Below are 12587 nucleotides of genomic sequence, written 5' to 3' on the forward strand. Positions count from 1 at the left end.
TAACCTCTTGAGCTATGGCGCGGCCATGTGCTTAATTAAACAAGCACTACACCACGAAGACATATGGAGGAGCGGAGATATAACTCCAGGATTCTTAATATCGCGATAAAATGGAGCCGCAGTCAGCTTCAAGATCCTGCCTCTCTATAGCGAAGAAAAGGACCGCCATCAGATCAGTAATCTTAACAGCGTAACCTCTCAAATTGTTGACCAATCTTTAGGAAACTTGCTATGTGTATCATTCAATATGAGGATAGCTCAACGGTATGCTACACAGATCACTACCATCAGTAATACCAACATTACAGCCCCTAAAATTGCATTGTTTTGTTTTCCGTTCGCCGTGTAAAATATTCAAATTACAGTGAAAAGAAAGAAGGCGATTAGCTCTTCCCACAACTTCTTGTCTTTACTGTTTCCCTTTAGTTTTCGTTAGCAGCGCCTAATAAATATATGGCCGCTGTTCTAAAAAAAAGAATTAATTGACTTTCAATTTATTTCTTTAAATTTATTTTGTCTGGCGTTTTATTATATTCGATTTCCTATGTGCTGATGCTATTTTTGCTAGGAACTGATCTGCCCTCTGTTGGACGTCTCGCCTATCCTGACTCCTCCGTCTCTTTGTTCGACAAGACTGTTTCTGTCTGCCTATCATGTTGTCCCTCATCTACAGACCATGTCAGAGTGGCAGCCATTTCATGCAATTCCTATACTATTTAGAATAATTTACGTTGCTTTTATAACATTTTTTTCTTCAATGGACTTTTATGTAGATATTTTCCCCTGGTTTCTTTTTTATTGTCACGTATTCGGGGGTTTCTTGAGTAATAATAATGGATTCTGGTAGGATGATTTGATTTAGGGGCACTTGTTTACAATTACAGTTAAATATAACAGCTCACAAACAATGGCTGCCTACGACTCGCTCCATTCCTTACTGGACTACGAGTGTTTTCTCTTCCTCTGTGATGAATGACGAACGAAGAATTCCTGCTCAGACACTGAACTGCCTTGAACGACGTCTGTCTGATAAATCAAGCCTACGAAAGAATTACGATCTTTTTATAACTTCATGGCGGCCCTAATATGGGCCACGATCTCAAACGGTTCCTCTGTTTTTCCCCCCGTTTCACTGGAATGTTTTTGTCAATATTCCTTGTCACGGGAGCCTGTGTTTGGGGACTTGCTACCTAGCAACGGATGTCCGTCTGTTGACTACGTCACCTCAAGAATATATTTACTAAAAAGTTATCTAGCAATGTTTTTTTTTTCGTCAAAATATTCATTGCCAAAGCCATTTTCCGCTATCAGAGCTATCAATTTACTGCATGGATTTCTGCAACATTTATACTGAGAGTCCATACAAACGTTGTTTTGTGAACTTCATTCCGAATTTTGCTAATCAAGTATAATTCTTATGTTATATGTAATTCAAGTAAATATTTTTTATCTTGGATTTCAAGTTCCTTTGTCGGTGACTATGAAGAATGATGTGACACCGTGTAGTTTGGTAAAAGCTTTCTGACGTTTTGGAGGAACCTACCGCCTGCATCTTCAAGGTCGAAGAGTAAACACGAAACCAGCGAAAGACAAGCACGAAGCAGAGCTGTTTCTTCCTGGGGCTTGACGCTTTCCTTGGCCCTGCGCAGAACATAAAATTTACATGAACAGAAGACACATTAGGACTATGGGAAACTGTCGTATTTACTTTAACTAACTAACTAACTAACTAAATAGTTCCATGGATTTGAGTGGTCTTGAGAACTACTTCAAGTTGGCTATTTCACGGCACCGTCAGTATCGAGACTACGTAGCTTCCCTAATAATATGACTAATGAATGTGGGGGCAGTTGATACAATAAAAACTGCAAGGGGAAATCGAAGTATTCCAGAAAATTTGCACCAGCAGCACTGTGTCCACCAAAATTCCCACATGACTCGATTTATGTTCGAAGCCAGGCCGTCGCGGTAGGAAGACAGCGACTGAGCTATGGAACGGCCAGCATGTAGAATGATATGTAATAAACTGCCCTGAAAATATGTAGGAAAATATTTGGATGGGGTCAAGTGCGAAGAAGGAAAATAAAGTAAAGCAAATTAAACAAAGGCAATAAAGGTAGTAAGGAAAATTGTTCCTCTGTGATAAGACATGTAGGACAAAGAAGGCGTTACTCTCCTTTCTCTGTCACGAACACACACACACACACGCATGGATTAACACGCTCACCAAGCAGAAAGGAAAAGCATCTGACATAAGAAATCTTCATAGTCGACTCAGTGAAACTGAGCCATGTTCTCTATCCGGACGGCTTAGGAGTAGCGTCTTCCTGCCCGTTATCGTCTCCTTATTCTCCCCTTTCTACCATGTTTGGAAAGGAAGACCTCCTTCCGTGCGGGTGGACATATGAGAGTAGTCCGTTGCGTACCATCCGACGCTGAAGTGGGTTGCAAAATTCTGTTTTCATCTAGTTTCTCCAAATTGCGTTTCGATTCTTCGCTCCGGCCGTTGAGGGCAAGAGGGCTCATCTTGCAAAGGTTTTGGGTAGACCGACGGCTCCGAGTGATTACTTCATGTTAATCGGTTTTCCGGCCAAGGTGGAAGTAGTTGTGGTTTTGCAGCTACTGCAGTGCACATTTGTATTATTGGATAAACTGCTTAAGTCTGAACATCCCATTCCATCTAGCGAGCACTGTGAACACAATGATGGAACATGGGATTAATGCATGTAGAGAGTAGGGTGAAGCAGAGAGGAGCTGCTAAAGTTGTTACTGTAAAACGTATATGAGTGAGTTCATAACAGAAATTGATTGCTGTACAATATTGTTATGGAAGAAACGAGTTTTATAAATTATTCACTTTTTATTTTGTGTTGATGTCGAGGATTCTAAAAAGCAGTTATTTCGATGAATTTAAGTGTAAATAGAAAAATATTCCTTTGTCGTCGAGTCATAAAATATAGGCGCACACGAACTATCGAACTTTCATCTTATTCTTCTCGAATCATGAATATCCATAAAAAATGTGATCTAGTGTTGTTAAAAAACCACAGTTGATAAGATGGTTATTATTCTGACCAAAAAATATCCATACTAAATTCACAATATCTATGGACTTCCCGTATACCAGAAGCAATTACCATAATAAGTTAAAAAAGTAGTTCATAGCCCACTGGCTATTCCTGTCATCGTCTGTATCGAGCGAAAGGTACAACCCCGATAATAAAATAAGGAGCGAATACGATAGGACCTGTCGCCGGTAGTTTGCTAACATACACCTCAGGAAATTACGAATAGAGTATAGACATCCCGTCATTCTGAATAGAATAACTTCATATTTACTTAACTTAAACTGAAAGAATAAACAACAAAATATGGGCTGAAATATCTTATTCATCAATTTGACGTTCTCAACATTAATATGTTCATCCTAAATGCAAATATTTTCTTTACATTGTCATGCCATCTCTGATAAAACTGCAATACACTTAAAGAACAAAATATTCTAGACACCCAAAAGTATAAATGTAATCCAAAAGTGAACCTTGAAAATGTTAACAGTGCGAAACAGACCATGAATATATATTAGCGATAATTTAAATTCTATCAGTTGTCCGTTCTAGTTATTGTGTTGTATTATATGATGTTAAAGCACTTGAGACATAGCTACGTTTTCGACAACGGAAAAAGGCTTAATGGAAACCATTAGACTGAACGCATAGAGACATTAGTAACTGGCGCGGCGAGCCATGATAAAGCAGTGTGTGGTCCTCTGCCTGCTACTGGCAGGACACGCCGACCTGGAGAAATCATATCTCACAGTACAACGAGGGGAAGTCATTGTCAAGCTGAAACGGCATTTACAACTAAAGTCAGTGCTCTTCTTTCACAATGCCAGTCTTCATAATTCATGTAAGTAGCAGAGCTCCTCGAGAAGATGTGACATTCGGAAGTTTCATCAGTCATCGGCTCTTTACTCTAACTGGCATCATCTCAACATAAGTACTCAAGATTTACTTTAATATTATCAGCTTAATTGAGCATATTTTGCAATTTACAAATTTTCAACCCCCAGGAATATGTCCAACCAAAATTGGATATACATTTATTACAACTCCTTACCGAACCTGCCTCAAATTCTTTAATTTAATCTACTGCCTACTTAATATCATTGTGTCAAAGATGACCATTATAAAGGGTACACATACACACAACACAACACAACACAACACAACACAACAAAACCATACTGTTTTCATGTTTTACAATTCGATATTTTATTCCTGCTATAAATTTCTGTCGTACAAGACCATCATCAGGCAGATATACAAGATAGGAATACGTAATTATTGAACTACCGACATGAATCCTTATCGGTGCAACATTATAGGAGAACAGTACAACTTACGAAATAAGAATGCAAGAAAATTTCCATAGAACAGTTAAATAAAATTACATTGTTGTAAAATAAATAGCACTGTTCTCCGTCCGGTTTAATATTTTCCCGGATAACAGGACATCTCCCAAATAAACCGGACAATCCTCTTTTACCGTGACAATTTAAGCAGCACGTTCCTCCAAAACCCAACCGCATATCCACCAATTACACGGCTCCCACCTCAGAACACATTGGTCTTGATACTCATTGCTATGAAGACTTCACATCTCACAGAATTAAACGCAGTTTAGACGGCTCTATTGTATACGCACCAGACAAATGTCCACACGCTTTTTCCTGACATTTCGCTCAAGATTCCTTTTTCAGGCTAACTTTACTGCTGCTCTTTTGTTACAGTGAACAACCAAATGATGTTAATGGAATTGGCGAGGTACCTGAACACCAGGAATATTCCCACGGCAGAGTTACGTGCAAGCAGTTCACCGCAGCTGATGCAGTGCACTAAAAGCAGACAGCTAGCAGTTCTTCTGGCTGCAGAACCTGCATTCCTGTCCAGCGTAAGACTAGAATACTCTTTGGGGGTTTATTATACCTTGAGAAGGTCGTACCATTGCTCAGGCGGGTCGCCGGCTTTATACAGTGATGGCCCGGGTTCGATCCCATATCAGTTTATGTGTTACTTGTGGGGGATAAAATGGCACTGGGGCAGGTTTTCTCCGAGTAATTTGGCTTACCCTACGAATTCTCATTCCACCAAATGCTGCATACTCATCTATCATCTGGGGCTGGTACATTAGGCCAATTAGTGGTCGACGTACCAATTTAACTCAGTCTTGTCCCACCCAGGAGTTGAAAAGGGGACAACTTCTGTAGGCAACTTTACGTGACTTCCGGTAGCACGACGTTGCTTCTCACCGTAATATGAATGTCAGTCGTGGAGGGGTCATACTAACGGTGTAATGTCTCTGGTTCCGCAGCTCTGCAAAACCAGAAGCTAAGGTGATTACTGATCAGATATCAGCCCATCACAATCGTTGTTGGCCAGGTCCTTCTGGATTGCGATAGCTGTTCGTGAGAGCAGGAGCAGTTAGGAGGGAAATGAGTTACACTTGGTCGTCGACTTAGACCGGCCGCACTTACGACCACAGTATGTACAGCTAGCCTAGGCGTAGAAACGAAGATGTGTACAGTAGCGCTAAGTACAGTAGACTCTCGATTATCCGCGGTAATGGCGGGGAGACTTGGCGCGGATAATCAAAAACATCGGATAAACCGAAGTACACATATACAAGCCAGATATACCGGTATAAATTTAACATCGTTAATTTTTTACACCATAAAACGCTACTTAAGCTTACCTTTTGTGATGCAGGCCAATGGTTCTTCATTATAAAGCTTCTGAAGTACGGTACATAGCCTATTATAGTTGAAACTGTTCTATTGTAGATTTATACACTGAAATACACCTACACTGTAATTTTAACCACACTAATATCCTAATGCCGTAACACGAAAATAATTGAATCTAATACCATTATACAGTACTGTGCACTAAAATAAAGGAAGATGAATGAATACCAAAAACTACGAATGTTTAGGAAAAGTAGTCTGTTATTGATTTCTGTTTCAATGACATGGCTTCTTTCTTCCTTATGGTTGCTCTCAATCTGCGTAACACCAATTTGTCAGAAAGCAGAGAATCGCTTTGTTGCTCCAGAAACTCTAGCAAACCCTCAGTCCATTGAAGAGCAGATGAATTGCTTATCCTTGCATTAAAATATAGTTTTGCCTGTTTTGCGCAGATAATTCCTGAAACAGGAATGTTTTGTGCCCTTTGTTGGTTAAACCATTGCAACATTGCTTTGTCAAGCTCATCATAAGTTGGCAGTTTCATTGTTTTTCTGCCTGATAAGCCACTCGATGAATCAAAATTACTGGCGTAATTAATCAATTTATCTTTATTTTTTCTGAGATCGCGAACTGTTGTTTCACCTATACAATATTGTAAAGCTAGGTTTCTGGTAGACCATCCTTGCTCAAGCTTCTTAATTATGTCGAGTTTCTGGTTAATTGTTAAAACTACACGCTTCCTTTTCTGCTCCATTATTTTTAAATTATTGAAGAACCAGTCACAATGATAAAAAAAACAATGGTAATTCGGCACTTTCTCGCACAAAAACTTAAATTGTATTTTCCCACACAACTGAACTGCCTACTGTATTAATAACAACTGAAGAATGCAGTTCAGTGACAGACAGGATCGTACTCTTCTTTCAAAAGAACTCTCCTTCCTCCCACTACTACAGATTGACTGGTGCCTGAGTTTGGTCTTTGTTGGTCCCTTTGCTAATTGAGGTCTCACACCAGACAGATTTATGGCTCCTTGCTGGTCAAGGTTCTTTAACATTCTCTACTTGTTGGAAAAAGGGTAGGTTTCGAGCTTTCGAAACCTGATTTCGAGCTTTTAAGAAAAATAACGGGAGAATATCGATGGATGACGTAAATGCGAGTACAGTTCTCTCTAAATTATAGTAAACTAACATTGACTGTCATACAAAACATTTAAACAAATGTGATACTCACTGAAAAAAAAAAATCTTTAAAAATACATTGCCGCGGTTGAGCCGCAAAGCGGTTAAACAGCGCGCGGATAATCGAGAGTCTACTGTAAAAGATAAACACATTATTGTATTTAAAATGAAAAATAAAAGATGATTAAAATGAAAATTTTTTAAAAATAAAGTATAAAGATGATAAAAAGATTAGAAAGGTTAAAAAGTACTGTTAATTAATATATGGTCGACATACGACCAGATCGACTTACGACCTGTCAGTCAGAACGGAAGTCGGTCGTATCGACGACCAAGTGTATTCTTAAATGGAGTTACTTTCACATTGGTCTTAAAGGTTCTGGCTTGCCCCCAGTATACTCTCATGTTCGGAAACGATAGCTCTTCGGCATGCATATTGTATATAATGCTAAGAGTTTTGTTGTTTTGACCTGGAGATATTTCCAAGTATTTGTCTTCAATTAATAAGAGCGTGGGTTTTGGGGCAATTAAGAATTCGATGTCGTTAGAATGTTGATTGATTTAATCTAATTCATAAGTATCATTGGACATGTTATCCACATTTAAGAATGTTGGATCTATCTTAGTGTTGTAGCGTTTGTACAGGGGGTTCTGTATCAAATGCTCCAATCATCGTTCAACTGTTACCTTTTTAATACATCCTTGCAAGTGCGTATTCTTGTGAATTAAATTTCTCTTCAAATGGACGTTAAATCTATAATCGTCGTCCAATTGCATCGGTAATGTCGTTATCATATTATTCACATCTGCCGGTACATTGATGACTTGCCCTACAATACCACATCCTCCTATCTGATGTTACAATCTTCTGATATGCATAAATTGAAGTCTTGGGGCCACAAACCTTTCGCTTAAACAATCCAGTGGAGGTCAATGCGTTGGATTGGGAAGATACATAAAGCTGTTACTTCTCACATTTATTTCCACGTTTTTCAAGTATGCTCTTTCCATCAGACTGCCAAACATAAAACGAAATATTGCCCTCCTTTCGTCCGTCTTTTGCTCTATGTTCATCCCACAGTCAACGTATTGCAACAAAGGAATGGAACTAGTATACCTCACACAGCCCTTATTGTGAAATTTTTTCCGTTCTATTTACCACACAATTAATATTCTGCGTGTCTCAGTACTATTCTTAATATTCTTTCTTAAATGCTCTTCCATAAGAATTATACATAAAGTTCCATATCTACTGCTGTCAATTTAAACCTGTGAGTAGCCAACCAAAAATGCCGTATAAACACGAATAATATATGATCCCATATTTGTCCAATGAGGGAATAATAAAAATTTCTTTATCAAAATTGAATAAATAATTTTTTTCTAAGGTGTATAAGCAAAAGGAAGTACACACTATAACATTAAGAAATAATGAAGACAAAATGAATTACCTTAAATATAATTCTTAATATTTTCGCAAATATCGTTAGAATTAGCAGCTAGATTTCCTCATAGTCATCTTCTTCAGTTTATTTTTAAGGGCCTGTAAATGAGGTGACCTCTCCTTTCTAAGAAGCAGAATTCGAAGAATGAGACTCGCCTCTGCTTATGTTAATACAATGACTCATTATAAACTTATAATAACAAGAGTCTGTTGCATTTGTTTTCCTTTTTCATGTCTTCGGTCGCAATTATATCTTACCTTTACTGAGGGACGAAGCGTGATATTTATTACGAAGACTGTTGATAATTACGCTACTGATTTCATCCTTTTCATTTCACTCGTAGGTGCTGGAGAATTGTAAACGGGACAAAATGGTATGGCTGGCGTTTCTAGATGTGGGACAGTCCCTGAAGGAGTTGGTAGGGGACCTCAACATCCGGTTTGACGTGCAGTTTCTAGTGGTACAGCTTGCTGACATAAAGATGCAGCTGTTTGAAGTGTATCGAGTTGCGCCCGACACTCCACTTCGGGTTCAACTCTTTGGAACACGTGACGGGCCTCTGCACAGCCCAGCACACGTCTACCACCGCAGGAGATCGCTGGGAGGATACGTGATGAAGACGGCCAGCCTCAACGTGAGTAGCCACTGATCTCCGTTTGAATCAGCAGGCCCGTCAGAATTCCACTTGTAAAGTACGCAGGATTTCATGTTCTCATTGCAGTGACTATGAAGTGTACTCTTGTGACGGCGTGTACTTTTTTTTATTGCTAGTGGGGTGGGACTGAGTTCCTTTTACTGCGGCCACTTCTGGCCTATTGTACCAGCCCCAGATGATAGGTGAGGGTGATTGTGGAGCAATTGGTGGAATGAAGATTGGCAGTGGAAACTGAAGAACTCGGAGAAAACCTGCCCCAGCGCCACTTTATCCACCACAAATCCCACTTGACCAGACCCGCCGCGGTTGGAAGCCAGCGACTAACCGCTTGAGCTATGGCGCGGCATATGGCGTGTACTTCGGAGATCGCCCCATGTTTCGGAGGCACATATAATCTTAACCTTCATTGCAAGCAGCTTCTGTAGGTTTTGCTAGGCTTATTTTCATCCGAGGGGATGGAGACGATGTGTTCCTCCGGAAGAGTCTCTTGAATTTTATTGTGCTTCATGGAATTAAGCCACAGCTGTGAGAACCTCAAATCAAAAACATATTGGCTTAGTGCACCGGTCGAACAAGAAATCAACTCGCAAGCTATTTCTCTACAGTACACACGGCTCCTTCCAACGCCATCGCTTAACATACAAAACGTGGGGACTATCGAAAACATCACTGTCAAATAGCGAGCTAGATCTTACAGCGCCGTAGGGTAAGTGACGCATTGTTGCCAACATAAGACGCGAACCACGGTCAGAAATGAATACGATGTCATTCACCAAGATGGTGGCGATGTGCCTTCCGGTCGTACCTGTCACATTACTTCCCTCGAGACTGAATTCAGGCAAAAATCTCTCGCATTATTATTTTTATCATGAATTCCACAAGAATTGCTCTGGGGTTTAAACCCTGGTCTTCGAAGCGATAAGCTGGCGTTATGATTGCATACAAGCATGGACTTATTTAAAGTCAACTGCAGTAACGTTTCATTTTAACACGAAGAACTTGTTTGGATGTTGTGTATGTAGGTTTATGTTCTGATACACGTGGTTTTAATTTCATGTAACCCAAAAATATAAATATTACTAATATGTCTTGTATGTTATTCCAGCGCAGCATAGCTGAAAATGAAAGTATGCAGTGTTCCCTTAAAGAAAATAATGAACGAACATCAGAAATTCACATTTTGCGTTTGAAATACTAATTATACTTGTACATTACATTTTGACAGACAATATTTCACAGAGAGTCTGATGTGTTCCAGAATTCCTATCTGGTTTCTGTGAATAACGACATCATTGGTGGCTTTTATGGCAAAGTATGGGCCGTCTTAGAACGACATCTGAACTTCAAGTAAGATACTTTATAAATTACTTATTTTCGGCGGAACCAAGTATGTCAGTGGCTATGAGTGAGATTATTTGGCCGCTACGCGCGCTCACTACGTGAATTTCGGCATGGATACTCGCTCAGGTATCAGATGTGGCTGAAGGAAACATGTCTCTGTTGTTCAGTGACGAACTAAATAATTTGCACTTTGATGGTATTTTGGCAGTTGAAGAGAAAGAGTGGTTAGATTTTTTTTTTCTAGGAATTTGCTTTTTAGAAGCGAAGTTTGTTGGAAGCATTTTATCCAAGTAGAAGCAGCATATTCTAATCCTATCAAGTTTAGGATCACAGTACAATATGCCTCTCTCTTCAGGTTACTGAGGTCGGGCATTTTTGATGTGGTTTGTCTTCAAGAATTTCACGTTCAGGTTTCAAAGAAATTTACGCTAACATATAAGGATTATTTTTATGATTAATTATAAACGTGTATTTTCGTGTTTTCAATGTGAGATATGCGGGCGTCAGACGTCAGACTTTGTAGTTTTGTACATGTACCGGAAAAGGAGGGGAACAATTTGTTATGTAAGCTCACAGTTATGAATGGATTGTGTAACTGTTAATCGATTGAGACCAAGTCACAAACTGTGCTCATTGCTAATTGTCTGTGACGACAGATCTACAGTTTCTGTGCCTGCAACTGGCCTGTGGGGCAGCAAAGACGACAACGGTGCGTGGAATGGTGTGGTTGGAATGGTCACCAGGCGTGAAGCTGAAGTGGGAGTCAGTGACGTCACCATGACATCAGATCGCGTGGGAGTTCTCTCGTACTCAATGCAAGTGGCGACCTTTCAGTGAGTCATTAAGCTTTCTACGTAGTATACAATTACATAACAACTTCAAGTACTTATGCTTAGTCCCAAAATAAATCGCAAAATTACGTTTTGCACTCAGCAACTAACTTCGTAGAGCTTCGCCGTTCCTGAGAGAAGCCGCCAGTTGTGCAGCTACTCAAGAACTTCCCAGAATGTTATGGAACTGGAAGGTTCATTACCTTGTACACGTTTCGTAACAAGTTTATTTTTTACGGTGAGGAGTTGTTGTCCCCACACTCAAAACCCAGCTGGAGGACCATCTATTTTCGGCTCTCCGCAACTGCTTATTCGTAGCTATCCTCCATTTCTGGAGGCCGTCTCATCCATCCAGAACCTGAGGACGCGCCATGCCGTGATGACGAGGGGCCCACTCAGCAAACCTCTTATAATTACTTGCATTGTTTGAGTACGTCATCGATTAATACTCGATTACTCCACTGTGCCGGGAGTCGAGGCAGTGCAGTTTGTATAGCGACTGGCTGCGGGTTGGATGGCCGGGGGTTTGAGTTCGAGTACCGGTAGAGGAAAGTATTTTCTCCTCTCCACTTCGGCCATACCGGCTGTGGTACCAACCCAACCTCCTATTCGATGGGTAGGGGGGCTCTTTCCTCGGGGCTAAAGTGGCCGGGGCGTAAATCTAACTACTCACCTCCAACTAGTGCCAAGGTCAAGAATACATCCACTCCCCCATACGCCTTTATGGTGAGTGCTTAGCAGAAACACAAAACTATTTTTGCGAAGAGACAAGGGAAAATTATCAGACTTGGGACACATTTCTTCAGAACGCCCGTGCTCTGTAGATGTGGGGTTTGGGTATGTGGCTCTGGACGTATATCTCATGCCGTAGAACTCGAGGTCAACTGCTCCCGCCATAAAGGGATGTGTGCAAGAGAACAAGCGATATTGAGAAGCCTAGAGACATTCAAGGGACAGAAGATCAAGACAGCTGGTTCTTCCGAAACGTTGGTACCGATCTATCAGAGTACATATTGTAACACCTCAGGAGTTAGGAACAGCGGCGAGGACCTCAGATCTCACACACAAGTGCAGTGGAGTGCAGCGCAGAGCGACCAACAGTGCAAAGACAAGACGTCACGTTGCTCAGAGCAACACATCTGTGAGGACAGCGCTTCGCTCACCGCATGGAAATCCGTTTGGAGGGAGAGACGAGGCTGGCGTTAGTTTGGTCTGCAAAAACTAAGTTTCCTGCCCCTTCACTGTATTCAAAGTAAAAAGGTAAAGTTGTCCTCGTGATTAACTAATTAAGCACTATATCATGAAAGCGTATTGGGGAGTGGATGTATAGATCCATAATTTCTTGATCTCGGCACTACTTGGAGATGAGTGGTCAGCTCCACGCCCCTG

General features: G+C 40.5%; 1 protein-coding gene across 1 annotated transcript in view; it reads left to right on the forward strand.

Moving 5' to 3' along the window:
- LOC111865738 (probable glutamate receptor) overlaps positions 1-12587 on the forward strand; it is a 23305-nt gene continuing 10718 nt past the window's right edge. Inside the window, exons 1-4 of the mRNA XM_023853993.2 lie at positions 1-4953; positions 8716-9006; positions 10286-10374; positions 11025-11201. Of these exons, the coding sequence (XP_023709761.1) occupies positions 4804-4953; positions 8716-9006; positions 10286-10374; positions 11025-11201 (707 nt within the window). The 5' untranslated portion in view covers positions 1-4803. The remainder of the gene's footprint in view (positions 4954-8715; positions 9007-10285; positions 10375-11024; positions 11202-12587) is intronic.

Source organism: Cryptotermes secundus, unplaced genomic scaffold (genome assembly GCF_002891405.2).
Source record: "Cryptotermes secundus unplaced genomic scaffold, Csec_1.0 scaffold183, whole genome shotgun sequence".
NCBI classification, from domain to species: domain Eukaryota; kingdom Metazoa; phylum Arthropoda; class Insecta; order Blattodea; family Kalotermitidae; genus Cryptotermes; species Cryptotermes secundus.